Here is a 22,036-nt window from a genome sequence, read left to right as displayed (position 1 = left end):
ATTAGTGAGCTTTAGAGGTGTTGGCAGGCACATTTTTGAATGAGAGCCAGGCTAGAGACAATTCCCAGGTCTACTGAATGATATATGAATCATATCTATAATACCAATTATATATTTTTTCATTATATGTGGTTGTACTTGAAAAATGTTGTAGTTTATGAGCCTCTGACAGAGTGACAGGATCTTTGTTTCATAATTTGTCAGACATTCTGTTAAGGGGGGAAAAGAAAACCAGTTCCTGTGATATATTGGGAAACTTCAGTAGAATGGTACACTTTATAGTCAGCATTCATTCTGTATGTTTTGGGATTAAAACCAGCAACCATCCTGTCACAAGACCCCTGCTCTCCCTCCAGGCTACTGCTGTCCTCAATACAGTCGAAGAAACCGTGAGAGAGAGAGTGAGAGAGAAGGAGAAAAGTTCTGCATTAATGATCTCATGTGCACCCGAGCCTGAATGAAAGAAAATCCTTGTTGACATAACCTAAATGACTAGTCAGTGTGATGTAGCTCAGATAAGGCTACTGCTGCGCTCTTTCACTCTCATCCAGAACACGTGTGTTGCAACAAAGTTGGAAGCATGAGCAAGAGTAGGAGACAGTTCTGAGAGAGTAAAGAAAAAAAAAGAGTTGAACAGTCTTCACTTTCTCATCATTTGTACTGCAGGAGAGTTCAACTCAGTTTCTTAAATTACTTCTGCTTCAACCAGTTATTAGAAAAGTTCAGTCAGAAACATTCAAAATGCAAATTAAGTGTGGCTTCTGAGCAGCTTTCCTGTCCAATTAGAAGGCTGTCAACAGAGTCACACGTAACAACACATGACTGAAAATGAAGTTGACCATGCTTTTGTAGCATCATCACAGGTCACTGACTAAATTGAGTTTTGAATTGAAATTTGAATGCTATTGTATATAATACAGTTGTCAGCAACAGCAATTAGAGTAACAGAGGCACTGCTCATAGGAAAACAAAATCCAAGAAGAGATCTCATAGTTGTCTCTCTTCATTTCTCCTAGGCACAAATGAGCTTTTTTTAAGACTAAAGTGAGACCAAAGGCCTCCTCCTTCTCCTACTTCCCAAATTCAACTCATGAGAAATAACCACATATAATCTCGTTTATGTCTTACTCTGATCAAAACAAGAGATCTCTAAATCATCTTAAATAAGTCTAATTTAAGTCTCCTGAACATGGGACCATGAGATCAGAGAAAGAGCTCCAAGAAAACTCCGCTATGACTCCTAGGATCTCATGATTCTTCTCAAATATGTCTCAGTTTTGTCTCAGGTACCCTGGTGCTACTCCTCATGCAGCCGAACAGACTGGAGTAAGTTAGCAGGCGCAGAGAGCAGCTCAGAGAAAGGCTGGCTCAGAAAAAAAAGCGCGCAGTGCCAATTAGTTTCCTATTGGTAACGTAGGCTGTCACTTCACTTTAAGTGTCATGTTGTGAAACATATTTATTAAAGTAAAAGTCCTGCATCCAAAACAGTAAACATTTTTATTGGTTAAATGTAGTTTAAAATCATCAGATAAAGTCTTCAACTGTTTCCTACTGTTGGAGGAAAACCTCAAAAAATGTAGGCCTATACGGAGCAGAGCTTACCGGTGAACATCTACTCCTTCCAAAAGATCATGTATGATTTCTCATGAACAGACACTAACTCATTCTGCGAACATTTAACATAATTTGATATTAATTTTAACTCCATGTAAAGTGAATAAATATGATGTTTCCCAGATAATGCTTGTCTGCCGTAATGACGCAGTTTACATTTTGTAACTGCTGATTTATTAAATCAGAGTTCTTCTGAGTGAAACATGATGCCGAATTTAGCAGACCTCAGTAATGTATAAAAAGTCTCTTTTGTCAGGTAAAAAAATATTATCAGTGTTTGATAATAATAAAAAATGTGAACCAAATTAAATGAAAACAGCTGGAAACCATAGAGGAAGAGGCGGTTGATGAGTTATTTTATATTTTTGTTACTATTATTTTTTACTTTTAACTTTGTGCTGAATAATTAAAGGATAGTGACTGTCAAATACATTCTGTGAAATTACTCACAGTGACTGTCAAATACATTCTGTGAAATTACCCAGTAATGGATGCAGTAAAGTTACTACAGTACTGTACTCAAGTACAGTTTAGAGGTACTTGAGTATCTCCATTTTATACCACTTCTATATACTTCTACTCCAGTACATTTCAGAGGATTCAGAGGGAATTAAGGTTCTTATAACTACACAACATTTATTTGACAGCTCTGAGTGGTTACTAGTAATTTTGCTGATTATTTTTCATACAAAACATAAGCAGCATCAAAAACATATCACATTGTTAAGTGGAAAAACAAAGTCTTTTTTGTGTGTAACTGAGTTTAGTTTCTCAAAAAACATGAAACATATGCCACTGTAATAGGAATATTTCAACCTGTTTCCAATCAACTTATCATAATAATAATAATAAAAAACTGAGTGCTGATACCTGCGTTATTCTTTCTTGTTTCAAGATACAGAGACTCATTTTTAGAACATTTTAAACAAGGTAATTGAATTTAAAAACAGGTTGAAATATTCTTACCCCACTGCAAAATAAAGTTTGTAGGACACAGTGGACACGGTGACTGTGGCTCAGGAGGTAGAGCGGGTCGCCCACTAATCAGAAGATCAGCCTCTGCCATCAGTGTATGAATGTGTGTGTGAATGGGTGAATGTTGGCATGTGTTGTAAAGTGCTTTGAGTGGTTGGTACACTAGAAAAGCACTATGTAAATGCAGTCCATTTACCATTTACATTTACAGACAGAAATGGCTTTACAAGAAAGTTATTGCAGATCGAACAGCTCAGCATGTTATGAAGTAGTTAAAAAACTACAGCAAACACTCTGCTAACACATGAATGAGTCAGTCATACAGAATATAGAGGAATATAGAATATATAACATCATGAAAGGAGCCATTTGGCATGATGAATGCTTTTACTTTCCTTATTTTAGGTCCATTTTGCTGATAATACTTCTGTACCTTTACTGAGGTATAAAAGTGAATGCAGGACATTTACTTAAGTAAAGGACGGTAAATGGTAAATGGACTGTACTTGTATAGCACCTTTCTAGTCTTCCAACCACTCAAAGCGCTTTTTACACTACAAGTCACATTCACCCATTCACACACATTCATACGCTGAATGGGTACAGGGGCTACCAGGCAAGGTCCCAACCTGCCCATCAGTGGGAAGTAACCATTCACACACTGATGGCACAGCCATCAGGAGAAATTTGGGGTTCAGTATCTTGCCCAAGGACACTTATAACATACAGACTGACTGAGCCAGGAACCACCGATCTTCTGACCGATTAGTGGACGACCCGCTCTACCTCCTGAGCCTGAGCCGCCCCATGAGCTACAGCCGCTCCAGGATCTGAGCATTTCTTCCAGTCGTGGAATTACCATTCAGTTGTAGCCTATTTAACCACATATTTCAGTGGTATTTTGGTGGATTTTATGAAATAATATTGATTCAATAAAACATTTCAGTCAGTGGAGCCAAACTGAAAGAAGGACTTTTAAAAAATTAATGTATTCAGTGTGGGAACAACAGGAAGTCTTGAAGTAATACGTCATGAGCTGTGCAGGAATTTCTGGTAATGGTGAAGAACTGAAAAGCATGAAAGGATGGGTTTACAGGTTTAACAGTCAGGAGCCTAAATGAACACTGAAACATGTTTTCATACTGACCATTAGAAGATCCCTTCATAACGCACTTACAATTTAAGTGATGGGGGACAAAATCCACAGTCCTCCTACTGTGGAAAAATGTGTTTAAAAGTTTATCTGAAGCTAATATGAAGCTTCAGCGTCCAAATGAGTCAAATCAAGTAGATATCTTTCAACATTAGTCTTTTTAGTGCCAAAGTTCCACCGCAGCGCAACAGGGACACACCGTCCAAGGAAACACAAAGAGGGAATTTGATGCTAAAAATCTTTGCACAAAATGACTTTGTGGACACACTGTGGACTCCATCACATTGAGAGCACATTTGAAAGGGATCTCTTAATAGCCAGTATGAACAGTAGGAATGATTTCACTGTTCATATCAACACCTGACTGTTGTTTTAAGACAGACTTAAAAAAAATGTGAACCTGTCCTTTAAGACTAGATGAAGCTCTGCATGGATGTGACCTGGAGCAAGACTGCTGATCAAGTCACTGGAGGGATCCATTAGACTGATGAAAAGTGGAGGTATGTTGCATTAGCTCAGGACTCCTTATCATAGATACTGTATGATAAACAGCAGTTTTTCTGTTGCATGTGATTTACTTTCTGCAGAAATCAAGTCAAATGTTAAAATGTTAAGATTTTAAGAAAGTGAAGCCATTTGAATTTAATTTGTGTTGTGATAATTAGCACGTATGTGTACTCAAGAACATTGACACATTTCTCATCACATGATGCCACCATGGTCGTTGCTGATGACACCTGGCCTTTGAGGATGAAGAGAAAAAAGAAACAGAAAAAATCCGGCAATAGTTTGAAGGATTTTATTCTTTACCGTAGAAACACTGTACATAAATTACTTTCTCTGAGACTAATATTGATGTACGGATAAGTGGAATTTGTCAACCTTCAAAATAAAAAGATGAACCCATTAAACATTGTCAACTCGTCTCAATTGTCTCTGAAAAAAGATTGGTAGATTATGATGTTAACTCTCTCTGTAAAGTTCCTGTTCTTTCCTTTGAAATGATAAAAGTTGCCTTTCCACCCTTGTAAACACACATACACACAAAGAAAACTCCTCTAAAAGAGTACAGAGACCCACAATCAATGAGAAAACATCCACACCGATTTTAGATCTATTACTGTTACTCATTAAAGTCACTGATGGCGATGCACTGTCCCTTTAAGGAGAAACAAGCAAAAACGAGGAGAAGCAACGATTAGTTACTACTCACAGCAACCCTGCCCCCCCCACCCCCCCACCCCAAAGCCATGACAACATGTTTCTATTGCAAGCAATACTACTACCTTTGACCGATAAAAGCACAAAGTCTATGCGTTATGAGGCTGAGTCACATTTTGCAGAAGTGAAGGACTCCTGGGCTAACAGGGGACCAGTGAGCCCAATCGGTCCACAAAGAGTACATCCATAGAGAATTAGAAACAGCCGTGGCACCGGGGTCGTCCTGCTTCCTCCCACACCACTGTTGATTGTTTTTGTCATTGTACGATTTTATAGACCTTGTAAAAGCACAGGGGATGAGGAGGAGTGGTTTTAGAGCTGACCAAACAGATAGATATCAGTAAGAAAGAAACAAAAACACAACTCAAAGCTTCTGGTTTTGTTTAGTTCAGATCATGGTCCATTCCTGTGGTGGTATAGTAATAGTAGTAATAGTGGTATAGGTAATAGTATGTAAACACTTTTTTGTTCATTTTTTTATATCCCCTTTTTGTCTGAAGCAAATGCAAGTTTATATATAAAACAAAACAAAAATTCCAAACAGAAAATCAGTCTTTTTTTTTTCTCCTTCGTACAAATTGTAGTCCTTTTTTGTGCCTGTCTCTCTTTGAGAGAGTCCACAACAGTTCCATTCAATGGCTTCAGCCACGGAAACAAAAGATATATATAGACATGGCCCATAGAGTTCTAAAACCCAGAGCAACAGGTCACAGCTGGACCCACGGAGATATGATACCTGCAACATCTGTTAGGGATCCACAGACATTTGTTACATTGGCTGCTCTGACAGTTTGCAACTGTCTAAATGCTTGTGGGCTCATCTAGTTGTGATGGCTTCTGAAATGCCCAGTTGGCTATTTGAATAGGTCTCTACATCCCACTAGATAGCACAAGATATAGCACTCAGGTTAGCCCCGCCTACCAGAGAAAGGGTGAGGGGCATGCGTGCAGGGTGACAGAAAGAAAGAAAAAAAGAAAAAAAAAAGAAAGAAAAGGCATTGGTCAAAAGACTGAACCTTCTTGCAGGCTCATGTAGACTGTTTTAAACCATCACAACTGGAGTTTCATAATGTTTCGGGTCAGATGCACTGAAGTGATTGTTACATCATCAATCAGCGTAAAAGCCCTCTTAATCATCTTCAGGAAAAAACTAATTTGCACATGGTGGGTCTCTTCAGTGGCTAGTTTAGAGTCTCAAGACAGTTCAGTCTGTGACATCCATTTTATAGTTAAAACTGAACTTAATCTTTTTGGAGTCTCTGACAGTCACAGGGGTGGAAATGAAACATTCGTTGATGGCGTGTTACCTCCTCCCTATCTCACTCTGGCGTAGGAACTGGATGTTGTTGGCGCTGTCCGCTAGCTCGGGGTACTGCTCTATGGACAAGACGTAGTAGCCATCATAACCCAAAACCTTCCCACTGCTCAGCAGCTGCCTTTTCTCCCCCTCCGTCCACAGCCGAACTCCCTCCTCCCCGTCTCTCACGCGCTGCTGTTCGCGGGCCCAGGCACTCGACAGCGCCCTCTGTCTCGCGTGCTCCAGGATGCGCGCTTTCTCTTCATCCAGCGTCGTCCCATAACGCACATGGAGTGCCAGAGAGCCAAACTGCAGCTCCACATCTGCAAAGCGCCGCGTTCGGCCATTCATCACTGTTGTGGACTGGGACACCGTCACATTTACACCGTTTTCCAGTGATTTGCGTCCCGAGGTGAGCCGCAGTGCGCTGAGGTCATTCTCAGGAAGGCTGGTCTTGATGAAGTAGTGTGTGTCTCGTCCCTCCACCGTGAAATGTAGGTCCTCAAGGTAAAAGGCATTGTTTAAGACAGCAGCCACTTTGATGCAGTCCTCGTTGGCGATGTTGAGGGCATTGGTCACCACGCGGCCTTGGATCACAGCAAGCATCACTCCCTTGCCGATGAGAGACTTGACGGTGGCGAACCACAACCAGGGTTTGGCATGGTCTGAATGCCGCCGGCTGAGCTGGATTTCTGGCATGCGCTCAAAGGAAAGGAAGGCCTGAGACTGACGAGTCACCTCCTGCTGGACACCTGAGATAGACTGGAAGGAAGACAGGTAAAGGTAAAGTAAAGCTTGACTTTATGTGCTACTTATAAGGCATCATAAGATATTCAAGATATTCAGGATTCAAGAAGTTTATGATCATGTGCACAGTGAACACAGGCGGTTACATCATATTATGAAAGAAATCCAAAACACTGAATTTAAACCACGATAATTATAATTAGAGGATCAAACACAGAGAAACCACAGCTAAACTGCACAAATAAGTCCAGTACATTCACATTTTAAATAACACTGTCAGTCAGTCCAAGTCTCTCATTTCCTTCCTCATTTTTTGATTTTCTCTCAATTTCTCTGTGAATCTGCTGCATCTATTTTTGTCTGTGTCTTCATTAGGCTGTTTTCACATCGGTGTCTTTATTTCACTATATTTCAACACAGTCTCTCAGGCTTAGTGCATAAGTGTGACTTCTTGCTAACCTGTCCACAAAACAAGTGTATAAATAGGCACAATAACTGAATGAGTAAGAAAAGAGGAAGCAACTTTAAGCTGAGAAAGGCATGAATGATTGGTTTCGCAGGATAACTCTTTATTGTCTTCTCTCCTCATTTCCTCTCTCATTATTCCCACTCCATTTCCTCCTATAGTACATCTTCCTCTTTCCCCTCCATTTCCTGATTCTCTCTTCTCTATGAATGTCAGGTTGTCTGTTGATTTTCTTTCTTTTTCACTCACTTGTTTTCTACCACTTCATTTCCCTCTCAATTTTCTTTTCCTCTTGATTTCCTGAATATGTTTTGTGCTCCATGAATTTCCCTTACCATTTCATCTCTTTTTCTTCTCTACTATTTTTTACTTTCATTTTTTGCATGTATAAAATTTCCTTCACTACTACTGTCCTTTTGTCTCTCCTTTGCCATTCACTGTGTTATCATCTGTATGTATTTGTGCATGACTATATGTTAATTTTAGATTAAACAATAAATAAATTTTAGCTATTATTGTTGGATTTAATCTTATTTCTTCTGTGAAATCATACAAATTTATCAAATATCGCATATGTGTAGCAAATTTTCACATATTTCTAAAATGTATGAATTCTTATTTTTGATTTCCTTCTGTCCCACACATTGTTGTCTACTGAAATGGCGACATTAAGTTGAAATAATCAAAATAAGTAACTGTAATCAAGTCATGACCAGTGACAGCAGTTTCAACTGCTAGTTGAAAATACCTGCAGTGACATCACCGATTGGGGTGTGGCCAGTAGCACAGCATGCTTGAAAGTTTGAGCAGCATTCAGGTTTAATGTGGATTTACATTCTGCTGCTAACACAACAGGTAATTGTTGCTATTAAGTAAACTGGGATTAATGTGACCTTTCAGTCTAATAGTTCTAATGATACGTACAGGCAGGTCATCCCACAGCTGGCTCTTCTTCATCTCCAGCGACGGCTGCGTCAGGTCAAATTTAGGAATGGGGAATCCTGGGATGGCGTTGTGGAGATGGAAGCCAAACGTGACCAACCAGATATTGACATCTGAGAAACAGAGCAGTGGATGTGAACGAGAGATAGTTGAAGACTGAGTTAAAGCAATGTTGTTTCCTTCATAAAATTAAATCACATTGTTGCAGCTCATTACTTTTAAGACAACCAATTGATAATTGTTGAGTGAAAATCATTTCATATCTCTGATTTTATTTTCCACCTGTCAGCTAGAGAATAAACTTTTTAGCACCTGTTGCCCCAGACCTATTTCACTATACTTTTCATCTTTACTAAATTTAGCTTTCAGCTACTTACAAAGAGTTAATTTTCACCAGTACAGCACCAATATAGCCTACGGTTTTTAAAATTCATAAAACCCTCAAACTCACTATTTGGGTTGATGAAATACAACATTAAAATATAGCTTCACATTCCATTAAATGTAGGCAAACTGCATCTATTGCAGAAATAGAGTTAAGCTACACAGCATTCCCATTAAAAAAATAAAAATGATGGTTTCTTGATATACCTTCAAGCAATGAAAACTCCACAGATGAATGAGAGATCCCCTTGTGTTTTTAAAACCAGCTAGCTTTAAGATCAGGCTACAACCAAAATTACATAGTCTGTATTTAAGTGAAGGGAGATTATTAACCATAATAAATGGAAGAGGACCCAGAATTGAACCTTGCAGGACACCTATACTTTAACTCTTAGAGTACTTGGCATCAATCAGTATGTTTGTTGCAGTCAACTTTCTCCAAACAGCTGATTTCTGTACTGTTATGTAATCAGAGTAGGGGATTAGAGAGACCTGCTTTCCCCAGGTAGATTCCTCCTTGAGTATGCTGATTACTCTGCCATGTATACAGGTAATCTGCTTTCTAACTGACTTTTGACACATGTGCAGGACAAAGACTGCAGACAGGGAAAGTAACAACGGAGCAGCTAGATGAAAGCAGAGATCATTACATGGAGCGATGCCCCTTAGCTTTTAAAACAATTCCATTACACATGTAACACACTGACTGAGAGTACCTGTTTAAATAAAGGATTTACTACATTTATATATACTCTTCGTGTCACTTTTACCTGTTACATATTCTTTGACCTGATGAATTTTGCTGATGGGGTTGTTGCCTCGGAACATGTAGAGGTTGAAGGGTTGGGGGTCTTTACCAACCCGCGTCCATGTACTAATGTCAGGAGTGGTCCACCTTCATGACAAACACATTCTGGTTAGACGACACACTGACAAAGCAGTTATGTATAATCACATCTCATGCTTGGACTGGAAATGAGTGAATCAGTGACAGACTGCCTACCTCCCAGCAGGGATGTCATAGTCTCTATCTCCAAAATGCAGAAGTCGAGTCAGAGGATCATACAAGCCTCCATGGAAACCAATGACCAGCACAAAGTCCGGGTTGGAATCAAAATAAACTTCGCCGTACGCTGTGTACTGCACCTACACACACACAGTCGTGTTTCCATCACTTCAGAGGACATCTTAACTTTAAACCAAGTCTTCACTCTAAAATTAATGATTTACGTTATAGGTACTTGCTTTTTGTCCCCAAAAGGGAGGCGAGTCCCCACAGTGTGACTGTGTAAACAGATTTACAATATGTGCCCACAACATGAGGAATACCCAGTACACACACACACATATCTGACAAAATAATACAACAAGTAGAATTTGGACAGATACATAGAAACACATTTGATCTCTTTCATCCATTGCCCCACAAGAAAACACACACATACCTGTTTAAGTAAGAGTCCATTGTTGCTGAAAACAGCCAGTGGGGTCCCAGTGTTATCACATGCAATATAAAACTCCTCTCCACTGCTGATTTCCATTGCAAACACATGGCCCTGTGCAACAATAAACATTATTTTATACACATTATGAATATAATAATAATGATGATTATTGTTAATCATTGCTGTTGTATTCTGTAACTATCCTTCACAAGTGATAACAGGAGGGCCATAAATAATTATGTCATTATTATTTTTAATCATTGTGGGTCATGCTGCTGCCGCCACACTAATTTCACTAACCATATTCATCACAATGAAACAATTTTATCTCTGGCTGCCACTGTGTCGCAGGTTCCCAAAGCAGTGAAGCGTTTAGAGCTGCAATAGATTTCTCTAAGAATACAGTATTTTAATGTGATAACGTGGGGCTGCCAAACAGAAAATCTCCCCCCCTATAATTGAGATGCTGTATAGTCACTGTGTTTTTTCTATGGTCACTGGTCACACATAAACATCAAAGAGTGACGGATAAGACCAGAGAAAGACATATTCACCTAAATTTAAGGTTTGGCTTGGCTTGTCTAAGACTTTCACAAACATCTCAGAGAGCAAAATAAAACTATTTTGTAAGCATTAGTGCTATCTGGAGACAGATGAGACCAAAACACATCAATTTATCTACTCTCCTTGAAAATTGACCAATACAGGATTTTTGAGGTTGATACTATTATTTGTATTTGGGAGTTTCAAAATCTGATAATGAAACATCTAAAGGTATTTTTTTTAAGTAAACACATAGCATAAACAAAAAATCTTTATACAAACTATTTGTTTAAAAAAAAAAAGTGACACACACTGAGCAGGACATCTTACAGTGGAAAAGTCATCTTGACAGTGCTCTCTGGTGGACAAACTGTGTTATGCTGACAGTGTTTCTAAATGACCTCAAACATAGTTTGGTATTTCTTTGCTGCAAGTTCATGTTACTTACCAGCCGAAATATACACTGATACTGAGCAAAAAGCTAATATGGGCTGATATATCTGCTTGCCTGATTTATCAGTCTAGTTAATGGGTAAGTACCAGTGAATACAGCATGTTAGCACCGATATCACCATATTTGGAATCATTTTCCCAGTGTAGTTACCTGCAGATCGTAGTAAAAGGAAGTGATCTCAGAGCTGGAGTGGTTATAGACATGGGTGATCCTGGTGGGGTAGTTCAGGTCAGCGTAGAAGAACTGCAGGTGTTGGCCCAGACTGTTTCTAGACGCCACACGCCTGCCCAAACCATCATAACGGTACTGGATGGTCCAACTGGCAGCTTTACTGTAGACACGAACTAGAAGACCTGAAATACAAGTGTGAAGGTAGATGTTAAAGCTACTATGTTTAGAATTTGAATATTACTAAATATTATTATTTCTCACTTTGGTAATCATATCAAATTTCACTGGGATTGTCTCATTCTCAAAAACAAACAAATGCCATTTGAATAATTTTGAGATGCTATGATCTAGAATAGAATTTAAAATCCTTCTCCTAACTCACAAAGCCCTTAATGGTCAGGCACCATCATATCTTGAAGAGCTCATAGTACCGTACTACCCAACTAGAACACTGCGCTCCCAGAATGCAGGCTTACTGGTGGTTCCAACAGTCTTTAAAAGTAGAATGGGAGGCAGAGCCTTCAGTTATCAGACTCCTCTCCTGTGGAACCATCTTCCAGATTCGGTCCGGGGTGCAGACACCCTCTCTATGTTTAAGAGTAGGCTTAAAACTTTCCTTTTTGATAAAGCTTATAGTCAGGGCCGACCAGGCTCACCTTGGATCAGCCCTTAGTTATGCTGCTATAGGCCTAGACTGCCGGGGACTTCCCATGATGCACTGAGCTCCTCTCTCCTCCTCCTCCTCTCCATCTGTATGCATTCATGTAACATCAATGAATGTCACTAACTTGGCTTCTTCCCCGGAGTTTTTTTTTTTTTTTTTTGTGCTTTCTAATCTTGCAGGAAACCATAGGTTGCTGGCCTAGCCTTTGCGGTCCTTCGCAGTCCTGTTGGCATCCTTCCCTGGCTGTTGCTGCTGTTATTGTTATTGTTATGATTGTTGTTATTCTGTCCTTCCTGCTGTCGCCAAGTGCTTTCTCATGGGGGAATTGTTGGGTCTCTGTAAATTACAGAGTATGGTCTAGACCTGCTCTATGTGAAAAGTGCCCTGAGATGACCTTTGTTGTGATTTGGCGCTATATAAATAAAAATTGATTGATTGATAGATTGATTGATCATATAAATATACTACACATGGTGGCGTTACATTAAACTCAAATTAAATGAGGTAAAAACTAGGGTTATACATACATTATTATCATTTTATACATACATTATTATCTTTATATATGTATTCCCACCTTTGGAGTTGTATTCAAATATCTCTGCTCCTCTCTGTCTGAGGAAACCATCTTCATCCAGCCTGTACTGAACATCTCCCAGACGAGTGATTCTGTCTCTCAGATCGTAGCGTAGAGGCGTTAACCGACCGCTGTTCCCAGGGTTTAGTAAATGCAGGTTCCCATTCAGATCATAATTATACCTGCAAGGACAGATAATGGTGCTCATAACATTTGGCATCATCAAATTATGTTTTTTTTCCCAGTTCCATGTTCTGAACCTACCTCCACATCATTTTCTCATTAAGGGAGACTGTCTGCAGCTGTCCATCAACATCATACTCGTAACCATATTTGGTTGTGTTGGCAAATGGTCCGATCTTGATCTCGCGCTTTGTGACTCGGCCCATGTTGTCGTACTGAATGGTGATCCAGTACATCAGAGACCTGAAGATCTCATATTGGATCTCCTTGATGCGACCGTGCTGGTCAAAGTGCTTGGTGTACGTCATCACTGCTGTGGAGATGATCTGAGACGAGAAGACAAATGTTTGAATTCCTGCTGATCAGTCTTCAACAGAGAGACTAAAGAGACAGACATGACGGGGCATTAACACTAAACAACTGCCATTCAAAGAGGTTTTCTTGTCTTGCTTTGCCGACACAAACACACACTTGATGACCGGTTGGATTTAAGGAATTCAAACAAATATCTGAGGGCTTGTATTTATCAAGCATCTCAAAATCACTCCAAAGAATCAAGCTGAAAGTCAAACTAGGATTAAGACTAAGCTTTCTACACTCTCTCTCAGCGAGGAGTAGAAGGTGTCATTTGAGAAATGTTTGGTTTGTGTGGTGGAAGAGTGCGTCAATAACTTGCTGAAGCTGTGGCAAGAAATCTGGTTATCTGTTCACTACCTGAGTGCAGCTGAGGGATGTTATCTGCTGCTAATTTGAATTAAGTATATTCAATGAAAGTATCTCTGGTTGCTTATGGGGCGGCTATGGCTCAGGAGGTAGAGCAGGTCATCCACTAATTGGAAGATCGGTGTTCGATTCCTGGCTCCTCCAGTCCGCATATCGAAGTGTCCTTGGGCAAGATACTGAACCCAAAATTTCCCCCGATGGCTGTGCCATCAGTATGTGAATGACTTAGTTCCTACTGATGTGCAGGTTGGCACCTTGCATGACAGCCCCTGCCATCAGTGTATGAATGTGTGTGTGAATGGGTGAATGAGGCTTGTAATGTAAAAGTGCTTTGAGTGGTCGGAAGATGAGAAAGGCGCTATATAAGTGCAGTCCATTAGCCATTTTTATTTTTCTTGAAATTTTCATTGTTTGCATTCCAAACAAAAATAATAATCATTTCAACAATCTGAATGGAAAAGATAAGAAAAACGTATTGGTCGCTGTTCTTGAGGGATGCATTTTGCTTGTCCTTTGTATAACGTAATGCTATTAAATACATCAGTCTGTCTATCATCAGTGATGTAGAAAACATTGTCTTGTCAGCTCCCAACCCACTGAGTAGCCCTTGATGCCAAGTGCAGCTGTGGAAAAATTCCATTTGGAGGGACAGGGAGGGTTTTCACTGGGCAGCCACTTTGAGTGATGGTCAAATGAATAAACAGGACACAGAAGAGCACACCTAACAACAGATTATTTACTCACTGAAATGTTTAGATTGATAATCTATGATGTAAGGACCCCCTTGAAAATGAGATGCTACATCTCAAAGGGTTATCCTATTAATAATAAATGAAATGTAAGGTGTTAGTTATCACTGGTTGTCCCTTTAAATGCCTGATTAATCTCCACCTTGTCAAGATTTACAGAGATACTTTTTCTTACTTAACCAGAATTTATCTTCTCTTACCTGATTGATATCGTAATAGATGACTCCAAATTTCCCAAACTGCTCCACCTTCCCTGATATATCATCAAACTGATAGAGATCGATTGGCAGCGGCGTCTCGTTGATTACGGCCTGCATGCTGGTGACCCTGAAGCTATTGTCGTAGGTGTAGTCAAAGCGTGCATTCACCATCCCGTCCTCACTGAAGCGGAATATTTGCCGATCGACTAGTGGGCCGATCTGGCGGTACCGGATGGAGCAGATGAAGCCTTCGCTCTGCAGGTTGACCGTCTTCAGCACGCCAGCCGTCTCATCATATGTGAAACTGACCCGTGTCGAGTCATAGAGGATCTCTGCCAGCTTGTTCTGGTGAGGCAAATACAACAGTGCAGTATGTGTTTACAACATCCAATATGTTCACCAAGGATCAACTACACCATCAAGTAACCTCAGTGACTGTCATCACCTCTTGGGTGGTCTATTCAAGCTGTCAAAGTCCCTGTTCATTCTCTGCTGCAGCTGCTACTTATGCATATCACGCCTTGCCATCACCCTAAGGTCCACCTGACTCTGTTTCTTCATGATTCCCCGTGTGTGGGCTGTATTGATCTCTCCCTGCTTTGGCTTTCAGTTACACTTCCAGGAAAGTCAAATGAAACAGAGTCTTGATGCAAAGATAAATCTTTAAATCTATCCACTTCTCCTGTTCAGAATCCATTAGTGACACACGACTGGAAAATAAACAAAGGTAACACTTAAGAGATACTAGAAACACAGGTAACTCTTAATGATGATTTGTTTTTCACAACGAACTGTGTTAAATGACAGAAACAAACAAACAAAAGAAACAACCAGAAACTCATATACCTGTCTGCGATATTTGTAGAGTATGCAGCGACCAGTGCCTAGATGTGCAACCCTGAGGAGCTGGAGCGAGAGAGAAAAAGTTAAGTTTTAATATCATCAAAATGATATGGATGATCAGATCAGTGGGTTGCTGATCAGACCTGGACAATAATCATTACCCAAAAGATTGCTGGTCCTAACATTTGAAAAAAGTAAAACAAAACTCGAGCTGATCCATCATGGCTGTTCACAGTGTAAGCCAAGAAATGACCATATTGAGACTTAGCATACCAAAAATGTGGCACTGCTTTACAGTCATAAACAATATAGATTGTGACAAAGAGAACTAAAATATCTGATAAAATACTAGGCAAAACTATTGAAAAGTTTCTTGTTTGGTGGGAAGCTTGAAAAAAAAAAAGGAAAGTAAAGAAAAAAACCCTAAAAACTCTTCCATACCGAATGATACAAGTTGAAGCAAGCTTCAGTCTTACTGCACATACACATACACATGCATATGCACACATTCACACACCTGTCCATCTTCAGAGTAGTCCACAGTAACGGAGGCATTGCTCTCTGGAGGGGTGTAGATGTTCCTGTAGTATCCTATGGATCTGATGGTCTGCATGGTGTGTCGAGCCACGCTGGGCATGGTGACCGCTGACAGACGGTCCCCTGAGTCATAGTCGAAGATGTACTGGTGCTGGCTGTGCAGCAGCAAGACCATGGACTGTCAGAAAGAGGGTAAAAGAAAGGAAGAATATGTTACATGCCCTCAGAACAGTCAAAGACACAAAGTAGAGGCACAATGAGACATTTCACGGATTATTCTAAGATTTTTTTCTTGTCTGACATTCAACAAAAACAACAAACAAAAACAAAATCTATTGAAATATTATATGGACTAATCATTTCAGGAGAGCACTCTAGTGAGAGGCTAATATATACTGTACATATATATATATATATATATATATATATATACCAACAGATATGTACTGGATAGTTGTATTAATCATGTAGCTCCTTACTCAAAAAATAAAAGTGGTGTTTGTGTCATGAACTGTGGGACATTGACATGAACAAATTTCAATATACATTATAAACAAATCAGTGAATAAAACACAGCTGGCAGTACATCTTTTAATCAGCCTTTATTGGATGAATAGTTTGATATTTTTGCGCCATCTGGTGGGGTTGTGCCCCACTGACCTTTATGCAAAATCCCCTGCTGCATGAGAGAGTTAGACAGCTCTCCATGCATTTTAAGTAGTGTATTATTTGCAGCCCTCGGGAGGCATTACCAGCCGGCTAATATTAGCTATTTAACTGAGGCAAATGTGGCGTCTGTGCATGTTTGTATTTTATGAGATCCAGATACATACACATCACCCCTGTGCTGGCCTCTCTTTCATAGCTTCCAGTGCAGCAAAGAATCCATTTGGAACATATTACTTCTTGTTTTTAAGGTATCTAATGGCCTGCCCCATTTGTACATCAGATATTTTTAACCCTTCAGGTGTCATGCAGTATCTCTTACGCCATCTGAAATGAAACATAAATTTAGTTCAGGTAGAGCACTGAGGTTGTGCTTGCATCAGCTGCTTCGTTCATGCTTCACTGTCAGTTTATCCACTAGCGGCTTGGCTACTAACATCAAATCATATTCATACAGGTGTACCTGACAGCCTTATAAACTGACACTTCTTACTGCTGATGCCTTCATGCCAACGCTGTCTGCTGCAGCAGCTTCCTCCGCCAGCCCAACCTCCTCCTCATGTGCTAAGCTTTTGGCATTGTTGATTTAACTAAGATTAAATGTTTAAAAATTGTTGGCAAAATTGTTAAATGCTGACATGCTTGCCTGATGATACAGTTGGTTTATTAATGGGGGGATTAGTTCTCTCAGCAGAATCCTCTGTGCTACCCAGATTCTTTGAGAGCTTCCTCAAAGAGCCGAGCCTTTTCTGCCAAATCCAACTGTATGACCATTTTCTATAAATGGTCAATTGCTTGACACAATATATAAGTGAACATATCTATACTGGCTGTCCTGATGTCATCAATACTACACTACAACATGTGTCCTATTTTAATGTGTTTTATAAATAAAGTAATATGAAGTGAATGAACAGGCTTGTTAGATTTTCTTTCTACATAATAGATTGCTATTCAAAAATAGTCATTTGAATTTGATAAAAGAGCATCATGTTGTTACTCTGTCAGTGTTGGTCCTGATATAGGCTATGTGCTTTTGTGCAGTTAGTGGAAGTGGAACACAGGTGGGGATGTCATTGAGCAGTCACATACAAAAGCACAAAGAAAGCAAGGACAGGAACAGAGATACATTTGAAAAAAAAAAGCAGAAAGTGAACAGAGTACAGCCTCTCCATTTTCAACCAACCTTCAGGTAAAAAAAGCCTGACATTTCCTACAACAAGCAGACATTGCAGCACAGGGTCTGCAATTACTCTGACAATAACAATAACAACAATAATAACATGACACAACATGTTTACTGGAAATACAGTACATCTATCACAACAATTTTCCTCCACATGGGTCTTCTACAGGATGGGGCTAACTGGACATCTTTGTAGAATAATGTGACACAAATTTCCCTTACTCGTCAAACCCATCACTTTAACAAATCCTCTGTTAATCACACTGTGATTGTTGGTGGACAATCTAAAATGTGAGGAGAACACAGATGTAATCTATAAGAAGAGACAGCAGCAACTCTCTCTAATGGGACAGAGTGCACAGTGAACTCTGCAGCCACACATTTCTCCATTCTCTATTTCTCTCTTTTACGTCTTCAAGTTAGGCTAACCCATTGTTGCTAACTTTGGAGCTAACCCCCTTTACTTTTCCAGCACTTGGGGAAACAACAGACTTGACTTTTTAGCATTTATTAACTGTTACACTGCAGTCTGTACTGTACATTTACTGCCAGACTGACAACGTACTACTAACCTTTTCCTCTGTTCCGCTCGCATCCTCTGTCACTTTCCTGCCGCTCACTCTTTTCCCACTCGCAACATACTACGCAATGCTGCATTCCTTAACGTAGTTACGCTACCAATAGTTTCCCAGGCAACGACACAGAGGTAGACTCACGTACCTGAACAGCGCTGCACAGAGACCCCATAAACGCTATTGATTTCCGAATGAATGGATATTTGACGTTATTTTTGACATTTTGGCCTGGAGGGAATTCTTGTTATAATTGTAGGAGAAACACTGATTCAGTAAACGCTCGTTGAGTACAGTTAGACCTAGCAGGCTCCATTAGGTTGGGCAAATTCAAAGTTGTGAAAACAAGGGGGGTGTTTTGAATACACCCCCGTTTTCTCAGGTAATTTGTTAGTCTGTCCCTCCCGCTGCAGGAAATAATGGATAAATCCTGGAGGGCTGTTGATGTAGCACTTTTTCCTCATGAAAGTAAGACAGCAATTACTCGACCAATGAGAATTTGGTCGGACAAGAGTCGACCAGGAGACTACAGCCCTACTTCTTTGTCTTGAATATAAACTCTTTTAATGTGAGCAATACAAACATCACACTCTCCTGGGTGTGTGCTCCTTGCCTCAGGCAGACATTAAAGATCACCTTGACCTCCGACTAAACAGGTCAGGCAAGTGCTTAATACCTGTTTCTATTAACTGGCTCATGAGGAAACCATAGTATGCTTTCTTTGTACTCTCTGCACATTTAAAAGTTAAACTTTCACTGAATAAAATGTATCTGCTTGTACAGATTATTGTGTATCTGGGCTTTTATGTCTTTCATACAGCAGGTCATTGGGTTTGTGTTTCCAGAAAGCAGCTTGAGCAGCTTGCTTACTTCTTGCAGACTGTCTGAAACTGTTGAAATGGTCTGAAACTGAAATGGTTGATACTTTCGCCAGTCTAGTATCTGTGTTTATTTGACTGTAGGTCCTATTCTCCCTGGGGACAACAAAGATGCTGAACAGTAATTGATTACACTACTTAAAGTAGTACCATGAAGTACACTAGCATAGCACCTACTCACCTGTGCTCATGGTGCTCATCATAAATAATGATAAAGTACGTGGCATCCGTATAGATGCAGTTACGATGTTACATGCGTCCCACTGTGCATGATGAATTCTGCTTTTTGACACCATGTTTCCCAAAGAGGTTTCCAGTAAGAATTTTTAGCAAGGAGAGAAAGTGACAGATGGAGGAAGAAAGTGAATGAAAAACAAGTGCAAGAAAAGGTGAGAATGTGCGTGGGGTGACACATGGAATAATAGAATATGGCTCATTTATTCACTGGGAAGGATGATCTCTCTTCTTTCTATTTGTCTCTTCCTCACGTCTCTTGTTTTGTTTGGTCTCTTTGCTTGTTTTGTGTTTTCCTCTCTTCCTGTTTTTCTTCTTTCCCTTTACTTCAGTTCCCTCTCCCCTTGTCAGTTTTTCCTGTTTTATTCATTATTGACTAGAGTTTTGCTTCCATTTTTTTCCCCAAAACTGTCACTCAGGAAAAAAAAAAAACAATTTCTCTTGGAATGCTTCCTTATAGTTTCCTCTGTTTTCCTTTTTTGCCCCCATAACAAATACCTTCTCACAATACAGACTTTTTATAAAAACACTGCCACTACAAAAAGTTTGCATGTCTTGAAAAGCCTACCTTATGCATAAATAAAATGTCTATTATAAATTAATCAAATGTGATGTCATTAATCTACTTTATCTACATACTAATTGAATTTGTTCTACTATGTTATTCTATCATTCAGAGAATTGTGTACAAAGTGTCCTTAAGTAATCTAAAGCTGTAATGGACCTGTGTCATTGACTAATGGGACAAATATGTCATTGCTAATGATCTTGTAGAATCCACCACAGCTGGATGATGAGCTGATTCTTAAGATGCTAAGATGCAGTCTCTCTAATGGCCGCAAGATGTTAGCTCCATGAAAACTGAAAACAACTGGTCATTTGTTCCAACCCTTAAAATGACCTATGTTTACATTTTCCTGACAAGCAACTTCTTGTGGTAATGCAGATAATGATTGTTGGCTGTCGAAAGCACAAATGGAAGTAGCAGAATGTTAATATAGCACCACAAAATCTCTGAGGGGTGCAGATATTAAGCATTTAAAGTATTTGACACTGGAGAATGCAGTCTGCATTACGTCTTGTACTTACAGTTAATGTTGGTTTCTTTTAACAATATAGATATTTACCTAATCTTAACCAGGTACTTTTAGTTGCATAAACCTAACCAAACCATAAACATAGCATAGTGGTGGTGCAGCATTTTTGTAATTATCATTTGTTAAGGTTTAGGACAGTACCAGTGCCATCCATTTTAACATCATCTATTTTAAATAGTGAAATATGTCTCTCTCTAGCTCTTGGGATCACAGGTTGACTCTGTTACAGATCTGGACCTGCCAGGTTCAACTCAGATGCTACTTTGCCATGCTCCCTTTTTTATTGTAAACATGAAGCAAACAGAGAGCTTACTGATTTGACTTTTAAACTGTGTCCACCTCCTCACCTGTGAGTCCTGTTCCCACTAAAATGTAATGAAATGGTATGACCCGACCTTCTCTCAAAGTCACATATTTTTGGCTACAATCACAGTGCTCTTGCAAGGGAGGAGAAAAACATATTTTACTACAAAAAACTGGGTTACATTTCTTTTCATGTCTGTTTGTTTTAACTGTTGTATGTCTCCTCTCTCTCTTTTCCTCTCTCACACTTTCTCCTTAAGAGACTAAGGAGCTGTGTTTCATTTCTTTTTAACTATCACAAGCCCTCTCCTCTCCTCCCTTCCCCCCCCCCACCCTTCTATCTTTCCTCATCCTGAAAACAGTAACCTTGCTTTGTGTGTGGAAGAAACAGAGAACACACAGAAAGCACACAAGTGTCTGTGCTTTTTAGTGCATATATGCATGCCATTTATCTTTTTTTCATCTTGTCTCTGCAGAATTGAGCAGCATCTCAATCACAGTACCTCCTTGAGAAAGAGAGTGTGTATGGTTGTGTGTGTGTGAGCATGTGCGTGTGGAATCTGGTTCTCCTTGAGTATGACATGTATGGCCTTTTGTCTCATCCTTCATGATATACTCTAAATATACATGAAAAGTGATGATAGTAATGATAAAAGTAATGAATACAATGATGATGATATCTAGATACATTTGCTCTTATAGTGAAAAGTCTGTACGAGTCATCCTGTACCCTTATCCAGGTAAGTGTAGCTCCATGTCTTTCCGTCAGCAAAAACCCGAGAAATGATTCTCCCCTGACTGTCGTACTCCCATTTCTCTGTGGTTGGACCTCTCTGTAGGCCTGTCACCTGTCCCCGTACTGGACACACACACAAGATACACACACACATATAAGACTATGTGGAGGATTTATATCTGGTCACAGAAAGACTCATAAGAAGAACCATGGCACTACAAGTAGATGTGTTTTTGAGTGACAGGCAATTTATTGGATTTCACACAGCTTCCTCTTGAGCCACAAAACTTTTAAACATATGCAGTAGTACTCCCCAACACCTTGGAAACACATGATGATTTGTAAAATCTGCAGAGTTCCCATATTAGCATGATTTTTCTAAAAAAAATACAATGTGCAGACTCATGCAAAAATAATCCCTCTCAATCATCACTTATGACCCACTAGAAGTGTGTGGCAGTGTTCAATATCTACAG

At 39.7% G+C, this 22,036-nt stretch overlaps 1 protein-coding gene across 7 annotated transcripts in view; it reads right to left on the bottom strand.

Annotated features, from left to right (window-relative positions):
* Positions 1-4,526: 4,526 nt before the first annotated feature.
* The window catches only part of LOC137179643 (teneurin-3), a 370,272-nt gene continuing 352,762 nt past the window's right edge, over positions 4,527-22,036 (bottom strand). For all 7 annotated transcript variants that reach the window (XM_067584473.1, XM_067584474.1, XM_067584475.1 and 4 more), the window contains 11 exons: positions 15,869-16,066; positions 15,355-15,414; positions 14,509-14,853; positions 12,918-13,162; positions 12,654-12,835; positions 11,392-11,594; positions 10,245-10,355; positions 9,803-9,945; positions 9,570-9,694; positions 8,398-8,528; positions 4,527-7,022 (listed from right to left, as the gene is read on the bottom strand). In XM_067584473.1, the coding sequence (XP_067440574.1) occupies positions 6,267-7,022; positions 8,398-8,528; positions 9,570-9,694; positions 9,803-9,945; positions 10,245-10,355; positions 11,392-11,594; positions 12,654-12,835; positions 12,918-13,162; positions 14,509-14,853; positions 15,355-15,414; positions 15,869-16,066 (2,499 nt within the window). In that variant the 3' untranslated portion in view covers positions 4,527-6,266. The remainder of the gene's footprint in view (positions 7,023-8,397; positions 8,529-9,569; positions 9,695-9,802; positions 9,946-10,244; positions 10,356-11,391; positions 11,595-12,653; positions 12,836-12,917; positions 13,163-14,508; positions 14,854-15,354; positions 15,415-15,868; positions 16,067-22,036) is intronic.

This window comes from Thunnus thynnus, chromosome 3 (genome assembly GCF_963924715.1).
Source record: "Thunnus thynnus chromosome 3, fThuThy2.1, whole genome shotgun sequence".
Lineage (NCBI taxonomy): Eukaryota > Metazoa > Chordata > Actinopteri > Scombriformes > Scombridae > Thunnus > Thunnus thynnus.
Note: the sequence above shows the minus strand (reverse complement) of the source record. Positions and strands in the feature narration are given on the sequence as shown.